Below are 15,142 nucleotides of genomic sequence, written 5' to 3' on the forward strand. Positions count from 1 at the left end.
TAGCAGAAGAAAATGACAGAGGCGTCATACAGGTTGTGGTGAAGGGTTTTAATGTTTCATAAGTGTCCAATAGTGCCCCACTCCCCTGACGCTGTGCCCACCTTCCCCGCATTCCCTACTTACTCCCCTGTCACTCCCCCGATGCCTTCTCAGATCCTCGACGTGCTTTGCCTTCCTTCCTCTACCACTATGTCCAGGTGTGTTCCCAGGGTGCACATCAGAAGTGGAGGAAGCCAGCTGCTTCCCACATCCCATGGCCTTCGATGCCCCTGCGGGCACGTCCTCTGGAGCCAGAGGGCCCCGGAAAACTTGTCCTTAGCATATGTACAGCCGTGCACCATGAGACACGACATCGTCAGAGGGGTGGAACACAGGGCGAGTTGGTGGCAATATCCCCACTCCATGGGTCAGATCCAGGTTGGCACCCATCCTCGATGATCCTCCTCAGTGATTGGGACATGCTCTGCAGCACCTTGGCAGTGCCCGCCTACAACTGGGACAAGCTCAGCAGCGCCTCGGCCATTCCCATCTGAGACCGGGACATGTTCCACAATACCTGATCAATGTCAGACTGGTACTGGGTCACGTCCCCCAGCAAGTCGGACATTAAGCCGAGGCTCTCAGACATGGCTGTCAGTGACTTTGCCAGTCTTGGACACCTCCACTAATGCTGCTGACGTTGTGCACCAGGCACTCCACTGCGGTCATCACCCTAGCACTGTTGGCCTCGGTGCCATGCATTGCCGGCGACATCTCCAGCACCTGTAGCGTCTGGGACTCCTCCAATTGGCTATGGATCTGCTGGAGGGTCACTGACATCTGCATCTGAATGTACCAGCTGCTCCCTAACATCTCCATCAGGTCCAGCATAGCCTGGTCCATAGGCTCAGCATCTTGCTGGGACCCAGCTGAGTCCTGGGATCCAGCAGACCTCCAACTATTGTCTCACCTGGGCGTTACTGCCTCCACCTGATATGCATCAGCAACTCTATGGTGCGCACCACACAAGAGGGGATGGGGTAGTGGTGTCAACTCACTTTTGCTGCTCGTTGTAAGTCATTGACCTAGTTGCGGCACTTCAGGTTAGTCCTCCTGGTCAAGCTCCCGAGCCGACAGTTGCTACCACTTCGCCCCAGGCGACGCTGGCTGCGCTGTGGCTCACCGTCAGGGGAACAGGTCATCCCTCCTGGCCTTGACCGCGTCTAGGATGCTCCCAGGTCCCAGTCTCCAAACCTTGGGGACGAATGCCTGGGCGCCTTGGCTGCGAGCTGAGTGGGGTTGGCGGTGTAAGTGTTGTTTAAGTGCTGCTTGACCTTGTTGCTGGGGGCTGGCGAGGGCAGTCCCGGTTTTTGGTTGGCAGGTTTTCATTTGCGGCATGAAGCTAATGGGGCCTCAATAAGTGGACCAATTAACGTCGTATTACATTGCGGGCATCGCCAGGCCGAGTGCCAGGAAGCTCGTGGCAGTGCCCTCGTGCTACCACACTTTCCGGAGAATCATGCCGAATATACATTAATGATTTAGATAAGGGAACAAAATGTAATATTTCCAAATTTGCAGATGACACAAAGTTTAAAAAAAATAATAATTTAGTGTACCCAATTCATTTTTTTCCCATTAAGGAGACATTTTAGTGTGGCTAATTAACCTAGCCTGCACATCTTTGGGTTGTGGGGGCGAAACCCACGCAAACACTGAGAATGTGCACACGGACAGTGACCCAGAGCCAGGATCGAACCTGGGACCTCGGCAGCGTTGCTAACCACTGTGCCACCGTGCCAAGTTGGATGGGAGAGTGCGCTGTGAGGAGGATGCCGAGATCCTTTAGTATGATTTGGACAAGTTGAGTGAATGGGCAAATGAATGGCAGATGCTGTATAATTTTATAAATCCGAGGTTATCCACTTTGGTAGCACAAATGGAAAGGCAGACTGTTATTTAAATTACCATAAATTAGAGAGGGGAATGTGGAATGACACCTGGGTGTCCTTGTACACTAGACACTGAAGGTAAGCATGCAGATGCGGCAGGCGGTAAAGGCAAATGGTATGCTGGCCTTCATTGCGAGAGGATTAAAATGCAGGAGCTGTGATGTCTTGGGGCAATCATACAGGGGCTTGGTGAGGCCACACCTTTTTTTTTCATTTACGAGATGTGGGTGACGCTGGTTAGGTCAGCATTTATTGCCCATTCCTAGTTGCCCTTCAGAAGATGGTGGTGGGTTACTTTCTTGAACCATTGCAGTCCTTGAGGTATAGGTACACCCATTGTGCTGCAAGGGAGAGAGTTCCAGGACATTGCCCCAGCGACAGTGAAGGAACATTTCCAAGTCAGGTTGATGAGTGACTTGAAGGGGAACCTCCAGGTTGTGGGGTTCCCAGGTATCTGCTGTTCTTGATGGCAATGGTTGTGGGTTTGGAAGGTGTTGTCTCAGGAACCGTGGTGAATAACTGCAGTGTATCTTGCAGATGGGAGACATGGCCGCAACTGTTCATTGGCGATGGAGGGTTTGAATGTATGTGAAAAGGGAAGCAATCAAGCAGGCTACTTTGTCCTGGATGGTGTTGAGCTTCTTGAGTGTTGTTGGAGCTGCCCTCATCCAGGCAAGTGGAGAGTATCCCATTACACTCCTGACTTGTGCCTTGTAGATGGTGGACAGGCTTTGGGGTGTTAGGAGGTGAGCTACTCGCTGTAGGCGTCCTCGTGTTTGACCTGCTAGCCACAGCATTAATATGGCTACTCTAGTTCAGTTTCTGATTGATGGTAACCCCAGGATGTTGATTGTGGGGGATTCAGCGGTGATAACACCATTGAATGTCAAGGGGCAGTGGTTAGATCCTCACTTGTAGGAGATACTCATTGCCTGGCACTTGTGTGGTGTGAATGTAACTTGCCACTTGTCAGCCCAAGCCTGGATATTGTCCAGGTCTTGCTGCATTTGGACATGGACTGCTTCATTATCTGAGGAGTCATGAATGGTCCTGAACATTGTGCAGTCATCCGCAAACATCCCCACTTCTGACCTTAGGATGGAAGGGAGTGATATGTTGGGCAGGCTGGGTCGATGTGGACTGCACTTAATGCAGTGTAGCGAGAGACAGACCTCCAACACTTGATAAGATGCCACACAATTTTATTTAACGTCTTAACTATTATAAATGTTCAACTGTGGGTTGACACTATGCTGACTTGACTGGATACCTGGTACTAGCCTAACCAGACTTACTAGCTACCACATGGTGTTTGCACTGGCTAGCTCACGCACTCTGTCTCAGTGGCTGGGTCCCGAGAGAGCGGGAAACCTTGTGCCCTCTGGCTTTATAGTGGTAGTGTCCTGTCTGGTGATTGGCTGCTCTGTTCTGTGTGTTTACTGGTCATCCTGTGTGTCAATCATTGTCTGTCTGCACTCCATTATATACATAGATGTACATTATGACAGGGAGGTCATTGATGAAGCGGCTGGGCCTAGGACACTACCCTGAGGACCTCCTGCAGTGATGTCCTGGAGCTGGGATGATTGACCTCCAACCACCACAACCATCTTCCTTTGTCCCAGGTATGGAGAGGAGAGCTCCAACCAGAGGAGAGTTTCCCCCCGATTTCCATTGACTCCAGTTTAGCTAGGGCTCCTTGATGCCATATTCAATCAAATGTTGCCTTGATGTCAAGGGCAGTCACTCTCACCTCACCTCTGGCATTCAGCTCTTTTGTCCATATTTGAACAAAGGCTGTAATGAGGTTAGGAGCTGAGTGACCCTAGCAGAACCCAAACTCAGCATGTGTGTGCAGGTTATTACATAGAACATACAATGCAGGAGGCCATTCAGCCCATCGAGTCTGCACCGACCCACTTAAGCCCTCACTCCCACCCTATCCCTGTAACCCAATAACCCCTCCCGAACCTTTTTTTTAAAAATCATGGCCAATCGATCTAACCTGCACGTCTTTGGACTGTGAAGGGAAACCGGAGCACCCGGAGGAAACCCACGCAGACACGGGGAGAACGTGCAGACTCCGCACAGACAGTGGCCCAGCAGGGAATCAAACCTGGGACCCTGGCGCTGTGAAGCCACAATGCTAATCACTTGTGCTCCCGTGCTGCCCAAGCACTTACCGTGCTGAGTAAGTGCTGCTTGATAGCACTGTTGACGACTCCTTCCATCACTTTGCTGATGATAGAAAGTAGATTGATAGAGCGGTAATTAGGGCTGGGTTGGATTTGTCCTGTTTCTTCTGTATAGGACACACCTGGGCAATTTTCCACATTATTGGGTAGATGCCGATGTTGTAGCTGCACTGGAACAGCTTGGCTATGGGGTGCGGCAAGTTCTGGACCACAAGTCTTCAGTACTATGGTCGGGATATTGTCAAGCCCCTTAGCCTTTGCAGTATCCAGTGCCTTCAGCCATTTAGAATTTAGAATTTAGAACAGTACAGCACAGAACAGGCCCTTCAGCCCTCGATGTTGTGCCGAGGAATGATCACCCTACTCAAACTCACGTATCTACCCTATACCCGTAACCCAACAACTCCCCCTTAACCTTACTTTTTAGGACACTACGGGCAATTTAGCATGGCCAATCCACCTAACCCCGCACATCTTTGGACTGTGGGAGGAAACCGGAGCACCCGGAGGAAACCCACGCACACACAGGGAGGACGTGCAGACTCCACACAGACAGTGACCCAGCCGGGAACCGAACCTGGGACCCTGGAGCTGTGAAGCATTGATGCTAACCACTATGCTACCATGCTGCCCAGATATCACGTGAAGTAAATCTTATTGGCTGAAGGCTGACATCTGTGATGCTGGGGACCTCCAGAGGAGAGCGAGATAGATCATCCGCTCGGCCTTTCTGGCTGAAGGTCGTTGCAAATGCCTCAGCCTTGTCTTTGGCACGTAATGGGGATATTTGTGGAGCCTCCTCCTTCAGGGAGAGGTGCTTGATTGTCCACCGTCATTCACGGCTGGATGTGGTAGGACTACGGAGCTTAGATCTGATGCGTTCGTTGTGGAATCACTTAGCTTTGTCTATTACTTGCTGCTTATGCTGTTGGGCACACAGGCAGTCCTGTATTGTAGCTTCACCAGGTTGACACCTCATTTTTCAGTGTGCCTGATGTTGCTGCTGGCATGGCCTCCTGCACTCTTCATTGAACCAGGGTTGATCCCCTGACTTTGTTGTCCATGGTAGAGTGGGGTATATGCCAGGCCATGAGGTTGCAGATTGTGGTAGAATACAAATCTGCTGCTGATGGCCCAGCGCCTCATAGATGCCCAGTCTTGAGTTGCTCGATCTGTTCGAAGTCTATCCCATTTAGGTCGGTGGTAGTGCCACAAAGTACGATGGAGGGTATCCTCAATGTGAAGACAGGACTGTGTCTCCACAAGGACTGTGGGTGGTTACTTCTATCTACCGATATTGTCATTAACAGATGCATCTGTAGCAGGCAGCAAGAATGAAGTCAAGTAGGTTTTTTCCTTTTGTTGGTTTCTCACCACCTGCTGCAGTCCCAGTCTAGCAGCTATGTCCTTTAGGACCTGGACAGCTCGGTCGGTGGTGTTACAACCGAGCCACTTTTAGTGATGGAAATTGAAGTCCCCCACCCAGAGCATATTCTTCACCCTTGCCTCCCTCAGTGCTTCCTCCAAGTGGTGTTCTCATGATAAAACAAACCCCAATTGTCTTGGCCTTAAACTGAAATTTAAATCAAACCTATTTGGAGATTCTTTTTTTTAAGCTATTATGTTTACCTTGAAGTAAATGGTGATTTTTCACTAAATATTGCATTGGTGGTTGGGAAGATCAATTGAATTGTATTGCTTCAGGAGAAAGGAAATTTGCTGCCAAAAATGTTGATGCGCATTTATATTGTCTTGAAATAAATTGCTGGTAAATTAAAATTTGATTTGACACTATCTGAATGATAAGTATTAATAGTAAATCAGTTTCATAAAAGCAAGCAGCTCAGTGTCATCCTGGGTTTACAGGTCACTCGCTTACAACAGACAAAAATAAATATTTCCAATAGCTTTATTATTCATCAGTTAGTAGAAAACTGGAGAGTTGGAATTTCAACTTAACCAATAGCTGGGGAAAGACATGGATGAAATGTACAAGATTGTGAAATGTTGTCAAAATTTTAATTCTTTCAGTTTACAGTTCCATCAATAAAAAGAAAGCACCATATTTTACGTGCACAATGCACTTAGTTGTAGAAAATTGACACCCAAAGGAATTTTAGTGTTTTCCAAGATATCTCAGTAAGTTTATTTCACCAATAATTCAGTTTATAGTTTGAAGATTCCAAATTTAATCCCCTGCCTTTACTCACCTCAGCAGATCTGGGTGCATCCGTGTGTTAATGTTTAGAGCTGAATATGACGACTCCTTTTCAGTAAACAGTTTCTGCATTACCCAACTGAGGTCAGGCTCCATCTAAATCTGCTAAGGTGGGGAAGACTATGTCCTCAGTTAAACTGTGGCTTCTAAAGTTACAAGATTATAAAACTGGAATGATTCTTCAGCCATGATGCTTGCACAATAAGATGCACAACCAATGTTCCCTCTATTTTGTATTTGTTGCGCATGGCCTATTTATTGCACTGTGTGATCTCTAAGTGAGTGGCTGTGCATGTGCATATCATAAGGAAACAGTTTGTTCCTTGTGCAACACATTCATATTGCTGCCTGGCAACCCACCTGCACAACCTAAAGGTAACATTTAAAAAATTGTTTTTTTTTTTTTAAACGAGTGCCCAATTCATTTTTATTCCAATTAAAGGCCAATTTAGTGTGGCCAATCCACCTGGCCTGCACATCTTTGGGTTATGGGGTTGAGATCCATTCAAACACATGGAGAATGCGCAAACTCCACGCAGACAGTTACCTGGGATGGAAGCCGGGTCCTCAGCTCAGTGATCCGGGACTGGGATTGAACCCAGGTCCTCAACGCTGTGAGGCAGCAGGGATAACCACTGCGCCACCGTGCCATCCCTATCTTAAATTGACCAGACTCCTGGCTTGGGTCACTGCCTGTGCAGAATCTGCACGTTCTCCCCGTGAATGCGTGGGTTTCATCCAGGTGCTCCGGTTTCCTCCCACAAGTCCCAAAAGACGTGCTGTTAGGTAATTTGGACATTCTGAATTCTCCCTCTGTGTACCCGAACAGGCGCCGGAATGTGGCGACGAGCGGCTTTTCACAGTAACTTCATTGCAGTGTTAATATAAGCCCATTTGTGACAATGAACATTATTATATTATAAAGGCAACATTGGTTGCAACAGCACAGGACAGCCTTTCTTTTTATTACTTTATCAGAGTTACAAAGCCAGAGCTCAGAGTGTGGACAGGGGCAAACCCCTAATCCAGCTCCTTGCCTGTTCCAAAAATCAATTCAAATTGAATCCAATTCATGGTCCCCACAAGAGAGACATACCAGATCCAGGCATTACACCTGATCTCACGTTCATCTTAGCCAAAAGCAATCACTTGACAGCCTTTTAAAGCATGCCACGCCATATAAAGTGCAATAATTTTAATACATTGCAACAAATAAAAAATTACTGCTCTACTTCTATTGCTTTTGGGGAGGGTTTAAAATGTCAGGGGATGGGAACGAAGAGACAATATCAGACAGAAATACCAAAGTGCACAGAATATCAGGAGAGATAGCTAGCACTAGAGTAGGAATTCAGTAACAGGTTCCCAGGTTCCTGGCGCTGTGAGGCAGGAACCTGTTAATCAATTAATCACTGTGTATTCTTGGATGCAAGATGTTCAGGAAAAGAATAAAGAAAGAACAGGGGGAAAGAGGGGTATTGGCTGAGAACATTGCAGTACTGGAGAGTGAGGGTGTTCCAGAGGAGTAGAGGACAGAATCTATTTGGCTAGAGCTAAGGAATATGAAAGGTGCAATTGTATTGCTCGGCATAGTCTACAGGCCAGCAAATATTGAAAAATGATGTAGAGGGACAAATATGCAAGAAAATTACAGAGTTGTATGAATTATAGAGTAATTATAATGGGGTACTTTATTTATCTGAAGATAGACTAGGATAGCAACTGTGTAAAGGGCAGAGGGGCAAGAGCTCCTGGAGTGTGTTCAGTAAAATTTTCAACAGCAGTATGTGTCGGCATAGTCTACAGGCCAGCAAATATTGAAAAATGATGTAGAGGGACAAATATGCAAGAAAATTACAGAGTTGTATGAATTATAGAGTAATTATAATGGGGTACTTTATTTATCTGAAGATAGACTAGGATAGCAACTGTGTAAAGGGCAGAGGGGCAAGAGCTCCTGGAGTGTGTTCAGTAAAATTTTCAACAGCAGTATGTGTCCAGTTCGATAAGAAAGGAGGTACTGCTAGGCCTGGTTCTTGGGAATGAGGTGTTTCAAGTGTCAGAATGAGAACATTTAAGAGACATTGATCACGTATCATAAACTTTAGGTTGGCTATGGAAAAAGACAAAGAACAACCCAGAGTAATTAACCAGGGGAAAGCAAATGTGCAAAGAATGGATCTAGGTAAATCAATTGGAATCAAAGGTTGACCGACTGAACAATGGCCTGCCTTTGAAGTTGTTCAGGTTCAGCCAAGGTATATTCCCACAAATGGAAAAGGTAGGCAAACAAATCCAGCGCTCCCTCGAGGTGGCTAATAAAAGAGATAGAGGTTAAGATGAGGACGACATGTGTTCATGGCAGATGTTGGGTGGATAATACAACTGGGAATCAGGCTGAATATAGAAGGTTCAGAGGGGAAGTGAAAAAGCAAATAAGAGAAGCTAAGAGAGTATGAAAAGAGATTGGCAGCCAACATAAATGAGAATCCTGAAGTCTTCCATATGCATAGAAATACCAAAAGGGTGTTAAAGGAGGAGTGGGACCAAAAAAGGGATTTTGGAGGAAAGGGAAGTCGTTGAGGAAAACTTTGCATCTGTCTTTAGCAAGGAGGATGTTGCTGCCTGGGTCATGGTGAACGAAGAGGTAATTCAGGCACTTCCAAGGGTTTAAGGATTTAAAATTGATAAAGAAATATTTGATAGGTTGTCTGTAGTTAAAGTTGATAAAATTGATGAGGTGTATCCAAGGATACCGAGTGAAGTGAGGATGGAAAATGCAGAGGAACTGGCATAATTTTCCAGTCGTTCTTAGACTCAGATGTGCTGGGGGATTGGAGAATGGCAAATGTTATGCCTTTTTTTGAACTAGAGCATAAAGATAATCCCAGAAACTACAGACAGTCAGTTTAACTTCTGTGGTGGGGAAGCTTCTAGAAATAATAATTCAGGACAAAAATTCATAATCACTTGGGCAAATGTGGGTTAATTAAGGAAAGACAGCCTGGGTTTACTGCGGGTAAATCACATGGATACAGAATAGGCCGAGTGGTAGGAAACAGAATAGTGGTCAATGGATGTTTTTTAGACGAGAGGAAGGTTTGTAGTGTAGTTCCCTATGGGTCAGTGTTGGTATTCTTGCTTTTCCTGACATATATATATTGATGGCCTAGACCTTGGTGTACAGCAGGGTTTTCCAAAGTCAGGGTTGCGACTCACGAGTGGCTGTCAGGAGGGTTGCGAATCAATCAGTCGTGGCATTCTTGATTACGGGAGAAACACACAACGGCCGTCAGAAAAGCTTTCAAGAATGCCACCTTCCCGCGCTCGCATGCCTCATCAGCTCTGCCCGACGTCAGTGTGCTGTGCCAGTGCCGCCTCCTTCTGATGTCAGCGCACTGTCCCAGGACCAAATTTCTTTTAAAAACGATTGAGTCTTCTTGCCAGAAATGGCGGCAGAGAGCAGGGTCACATGCCTGGCACATGCATATCCGTGCTTTGGGCATAAAATCACGGAGGAAAGATTCCCCCCATGTTTTGGTGCCAGCAAGCAAGGCAACTGGACTGTGAAGAATTGAAAATGGATTGTTTTGTAATAAGGAAGAGAGGGCCAGAGACACAAACAGGCCAGGATCTCACAACTAAATCTACTGGAGAGAGCTGCACAGGAGAGTCCATGACAAGATAAAGCAGTGCTGGTGTGAGCTGCTCAGGAGGGTCCACGACAGGACAAAGCAGTGCTGGTGAGCTGCGCAGGAGGTTCCACGACAGGACAAAGCAGTGCTGTTGTGAGCTCCAGGGCCTCTGGTGAACAACCCATTAAGAAGCTGAAATCGGTAACAAAGCAGTACAAAGATGATTTCTTCAGGTATGGCCTTATTAATTGTGCCACTGCAAATGAGGTGCAAATATTTGTGTTATATGCAGGGAAGGACTGACATATAAAGTTTAAAACCTTCAAAACTCAAAAGGCATCTGAAGACTAAGCATGGCAAGTACGAGGACAAACTTCAAAGGATGCAGCGAGAACTTAAATCATCAGCTGAAGTCCTTAGCAGAAATGCAACATTGCATGGTAAAGCACTTGAGATCATGAGGACCAAGCAGGCTCACCTGTCACATTAAAAGTAAGCAAAAATTGTGGCTTGCAAAGGTTGCCTGGTGTGGGTCACAAAGGTCAGCCAGCTGGTAAAAGTGGATCCTGAGTTAAAAGTTCGAAAAGCATTGGTGTTTAGGACACAATTTGGATGAGACAAAACTTGGAAGCATGATGAACGGCGAGCATGATAGTTTAGAACTTCAAAAGTACATAGGGGCAAACAAGATGCAGATGAAATTCAATATGGAGAAATGCGAAGCACTTCATTTTGATGGGCGGAACACAGAGATAAAATAGAAGGTACAATTCGAAATGAGGTGCAGTGCAGAGGGTCCTGGGTATCTGTCTGCCGAAGTTACTGAAGGTTGTTGGACAGGTTGCGAGCATGGTCAATGAAGGAGATGGTATCCTAGGCTTCATTAATAGGGTCATAAGTACAAGATCAAGAAGGTTATGATAATCCTGTTTGAAACTCAACTGTACTATTGTGTCCATTTCAGAGTGCCGTGTTTTAGGAAGGATGTGAAGGCAATAGAGAGCGCAGGAAAGATTCACAAGAATGGTACCAAGGATGAGGAATTTCAGTTACATATAGGTAAAGTCGGGACAGTCTTTCTTGGAAAAGAGATGGTCAAGAGAAGGCTTGATTGATATACAACATTTTGAGGGATTAGGAGGGGGTCCAGACAGAGTAGATAGGGGAAACCTGTTACAACTGGTGGAAGGATCAAGAATGTCAGGGCACAGATTTAAGGCAATTGGCAAAAGAAGCAATGGAGACATGAGAAAATTGTTTTCATACAGCGAGTGGTTAAGATTTGGAATATGCTGCTTGAGAGTTAGGTGGAGGCAGGTTTAATCAAGGCATTAAAAAATTGGATTATTAACTGAAAAGGATGAATATACAGAATTATAGGGAGAAAGCAGGGGAATGGCACTAGGTGTAGTACACACGACAGGCTGAATGGCCTCCTTCCATGTTGTAACAATTCGGAGAGTCTTCCTTGCTCTATCGTGTATCCAACTGACAATATCAAGGAAGACAGACTGAATGATAATAATACACCCAAACATGAATATCCAAAGCTTAAATTTCATCCATTATTACTGGAGTGCTCATGTCAATATTCCCAGGATTTTCAATTTGGCCAATATTTTTGCTCGCTTCTCTTCACTGCATTCTAATAATGGCAGACGAGGGGGTCCAAGTGGAATTCCTGACACAAGTATCATTGTAACCTTGTTTTCAGCCACTCCAAAACCTGTGGAAAGAATTACCAAACATAAGCATTGAATACAATAATTATTTTACAACCTCTTTGACTCAAACTTGTTGGATATATTTTCACAGAATTTTGTGACATAATTACATAACAATCTCTGATCCATGTTACCAACTGTAAGATCCAGGTTACGATGGCCGAATCACTACACAATCCATTGTAAATAAAGGAATAAAGAGTCAAATAAATGTGCAGTTCAGTTTAGTTCCAAAATGGAATAGGGGAAAATGATTTCTACATCAGATGGAATTTCCTCAGCAGTTTGGTTGAGGGGTCATCCATGGAATGCTAACCCACTTTTCTCTTCCAGATTCTTACAGCTATGTTGAGTTATTCCATCATTTTCCATTTATATCATAAATCAAGATTTGAAAACGTGCTTCTCGGGCACAGTGGTTAGCACTGCTGTTTCACAGCACCGTCCATGTGGAGTTTGCACACTCCCCTTGTTTGTATGGGTTTCGCCCCCATAACCCAAAGATGTGCAGGGTAGGTGGATTGGCCACGCTAAATTGCCCCTTAATTGGAATAAAATAATTGGGTACTCTGAATTTATTTTTTAAAGAAGTGTTTCTGAGATAGAAATTTTAGCAAGTCATAATATTTTTGTTAACAGTACACATAGACCAATTGGGAGTACCCAGTTATCACAGGAAAACACACCTCAATACAATGTAACTACATAGCTTTTCTACAGACCTCTATTGACCAAGACCCAAGAATGCAACACACCTCAAGCCTGAAAATTAAAATCACAAAAAGTTCCAACAAGAAAAGTTGACTCAAATACTGAAATTCAATTCATAAAATGTAAAATCGGTTGTCCCAAAAAAATTCTTTTAGCATTCCTAGAAATTTAACTCAACATTTAACATCTTGATCACATCTTATTTACTCGAGATGTAATCAGTCTCTCAAAATAGTGCACAGCATATTGAGAAAAAAACTGCTATTCCAGAAAATTCCAACATTTACAACTAACTAGGGAGAATAGAAATAACAAATTATGTATGTGATCCTTGAAACCAGGAATGATTTGAGTTCACATGTTTTGAATGTTCATAAATTGTGTGTAAAATACAAATTCTGACCTCTTGTTCTGCACTCCTCAGCTGCTGCACACAATCTCTATTCACGTTATCCAGTTCCACGCTTCAAATATTTTGTCTTCTAATTTGTATTGTTCTAATAAAAAAAGCCCCACTTTCTCCAAGTCTTTCATCATATTTGTATTCCTTCACATAAGGCAGCATTCCAGTGAATAGTCTTTATACCTTCTCCAATTCCTCAACAATATATTGAAGTTCAATAGTGTACACATAATTCTAACTGAAGTCTTAACATTCTATATAACCGTACCATTATTCCTTGGCTTAGACCGTACCTTGTGATGAAACATAAAGTCATAAACAAAGCAAATAGAATTCTAATCAGCCAAAAGTGCTGCTTCAAATCCTGTGAAGCTAAACCCCTAAATCCGCTTCGCTCTTCCACAGCACTATGCCTACTTCCATTTACAAAACTAATGACTTCTGTTTCTTTTTCCAGTAAAAATGCATTATTTCATACATACTGACACTGAAATTCAGTGTCAGTATGTATGAAATTCAGTGTCAGTATGTATGAAATTCAGTGTCAGTATGTATGAAATTCATCGGCCACTTTTTACTCACCTTCCAAACCTGCAACATCTACCATCCAGAAGGACAAGGGTAGCAGAGGCAGAGGCAGGGAATAGCACCTGCAAGTTTTCCTCCAGGCCACACACCATCCTGACTTGGAACAATATGTTCCTCCACCATTTGGGTCAGAAACCTGGAGCTCACTTCCTAACACTCAGAATTTCTACAGATATGTGAAGGGAAGAAGATTGGTAAAGAAAAATGTAGGCCCCCTACAGACAGAAACAGGGGGGTGCATAATAAAGGACAAAGAAATGGCTGAGCAATTGAATACATACTTTGGTTCTGTATTCACAACTGAGGACACAAATCAGACCCCAGAAATGTTGGAGAGAATGAAAGGTTTAATGAGAGGAAAGAACGGAGGGAGATCAATATTAGTAGAGAAATGGTGCTGGGAAACTGATGGGACTTAATGCGGATAAATCCCCAGGGCCTGAGAATTGGCATCCCAGAGTGCTTAAGGTGGCGGCTCTGGAAATAGTGGATGCATTGGTGGTCATCTTCCGGGATTCTATAGACTCTGGAACTGTCCCTGCAGATTGGAGGGTAGCTCACGTCACTCCGACATTCAAAAAGGGAGGTAGAGAGAAAGCAGGGAATTATAGACCAGGAAGCCTAACATCGGTAGTGGGGAAAATGCTTGAATCCATTATCAAGGACTTTCTGGCGGAACATTTAGAAAGCAGCGGCAGGATCAGTCAGAGTCAGCATAGATTTATGAAGGGAAAATCATGCTTGACAAATCTGTTGGAATTCTTTGAAGAGATTGATGCACGATCAATTGCACAAAGACGTGAGTTGAATACAACTGAGGCTTTATTGCTCTAAGATGTGTGGCCTCCCACAGCAGCTGGTGAAGTGGCTGCAGTATGGAGGACACGCACATTGATACTCCGCCTACTGGGCAGAGCCAGCAGGCAGGGACTACCGACGTACCTGTAGTGCAGGTCCTACCATACATCACCTAATATAGGTGCAACAGTTGTTTACTACAGAGGGAACCAGTAGTCAACAAGGGGGAGCCAGTCGATGTGGTATATTTGGACTTTCAGAAGGTGTTTGACAAGTCCCACATAAGAGATTATTGTGCAAAATTAAAGTACATGGAATTGGGGGTAATGTATTGAGGTGGATAGAAAACTGGTTGGCAGAGAGGAAACAAAGAGTAGGGATTCATGGGTCCTTTTCAAATTGGCAGGCAGTAACCAGTGGGGTACCACAGGGATCGCTGCTGGGACCCCAGCTATTCACAATATAAATTAATGGTTTGGATGAGGGAAGGAAATGTAACATCTCAAAGTTTGCAGATGATACCAAATTAGGTGGGAGGGTGAATTGTGACAAGGTTGCAGGGATCCTACAGCAAGATCTGGACAGGTTGGGTGAGTGGGCAAACCAATGGCAGATGCAGTATAATTTGGATAAGTGTGAGGTTATTCATTTTGTAAGCAAAAACAAGAAGGCAGATTACTACCTGAATGATTGTAAATTGGGAGAGGGGAGTGTGCAGCAGGCGGTAAAGAAGGCTAATGGTATGTTGGCCTTCAAGAGGTTGAGTATGGAAGCAGGGATGTGTTGCTGCAATTGTACAGGGCCTTGAGGCCACACCTGAATATTATGTGCAGTTTTAGTCTCTTTTTCTGAGGAAGAATGTTCTTTCTCTCCAGGGAGTGCAGCAAAGGTTTATCAGACTGATCCCAGGGATGGCGGGACTGTCATATGAAGAGAGAT

At 44.8% G+C, this 15,142-nt stretch overlaps 1 protein-coding gene across 5 annotated transcripts in view; it reads right to left on the minus strand.

The window, feature by feature from the left end:
- Positions 1-7,275: 7,275 nt before the first annotated feature.
- Positions 7,276-15,142, minus strand: part of npl (N-acetylneuraminate pyruvate lyase (dihydrodipicolinate synthase)) — an 81,165-nt gene continuing 73,298 nt past the window's right edge. For all 5 annotated transcript variants that reach the window (XM_038794614.1, XM_038794619.1, XM_038794617.1 and 2 more), the window contains one exon: positions 7,276-11,705. In XM_038794614.1, coding sequence (XP_038650542.1) covers positions 11,560-11,705 — 146 coding nt within the window. In that variant the 3' untranslated portion in view covers positions 7,276-11,559. The remainder of the gene's footprint in view (positions 11,706-15,142) is intronic.

The sequence above is a fragment of the Scyliorhinus canicula genome, chromosome 4 (genome assembly GCF_902713615.1).
Source record: "Scyliorhinus canicula chromosome 4, sScyCan1.1, whole genome shotgun sequence".
NCBI lineage: Eukaryota > Metazoa > Chordata > Chondrichthyes > Carcharhiniformes > Scyliorhinidae > Scyliorhinus > Scyliorhinus canicula.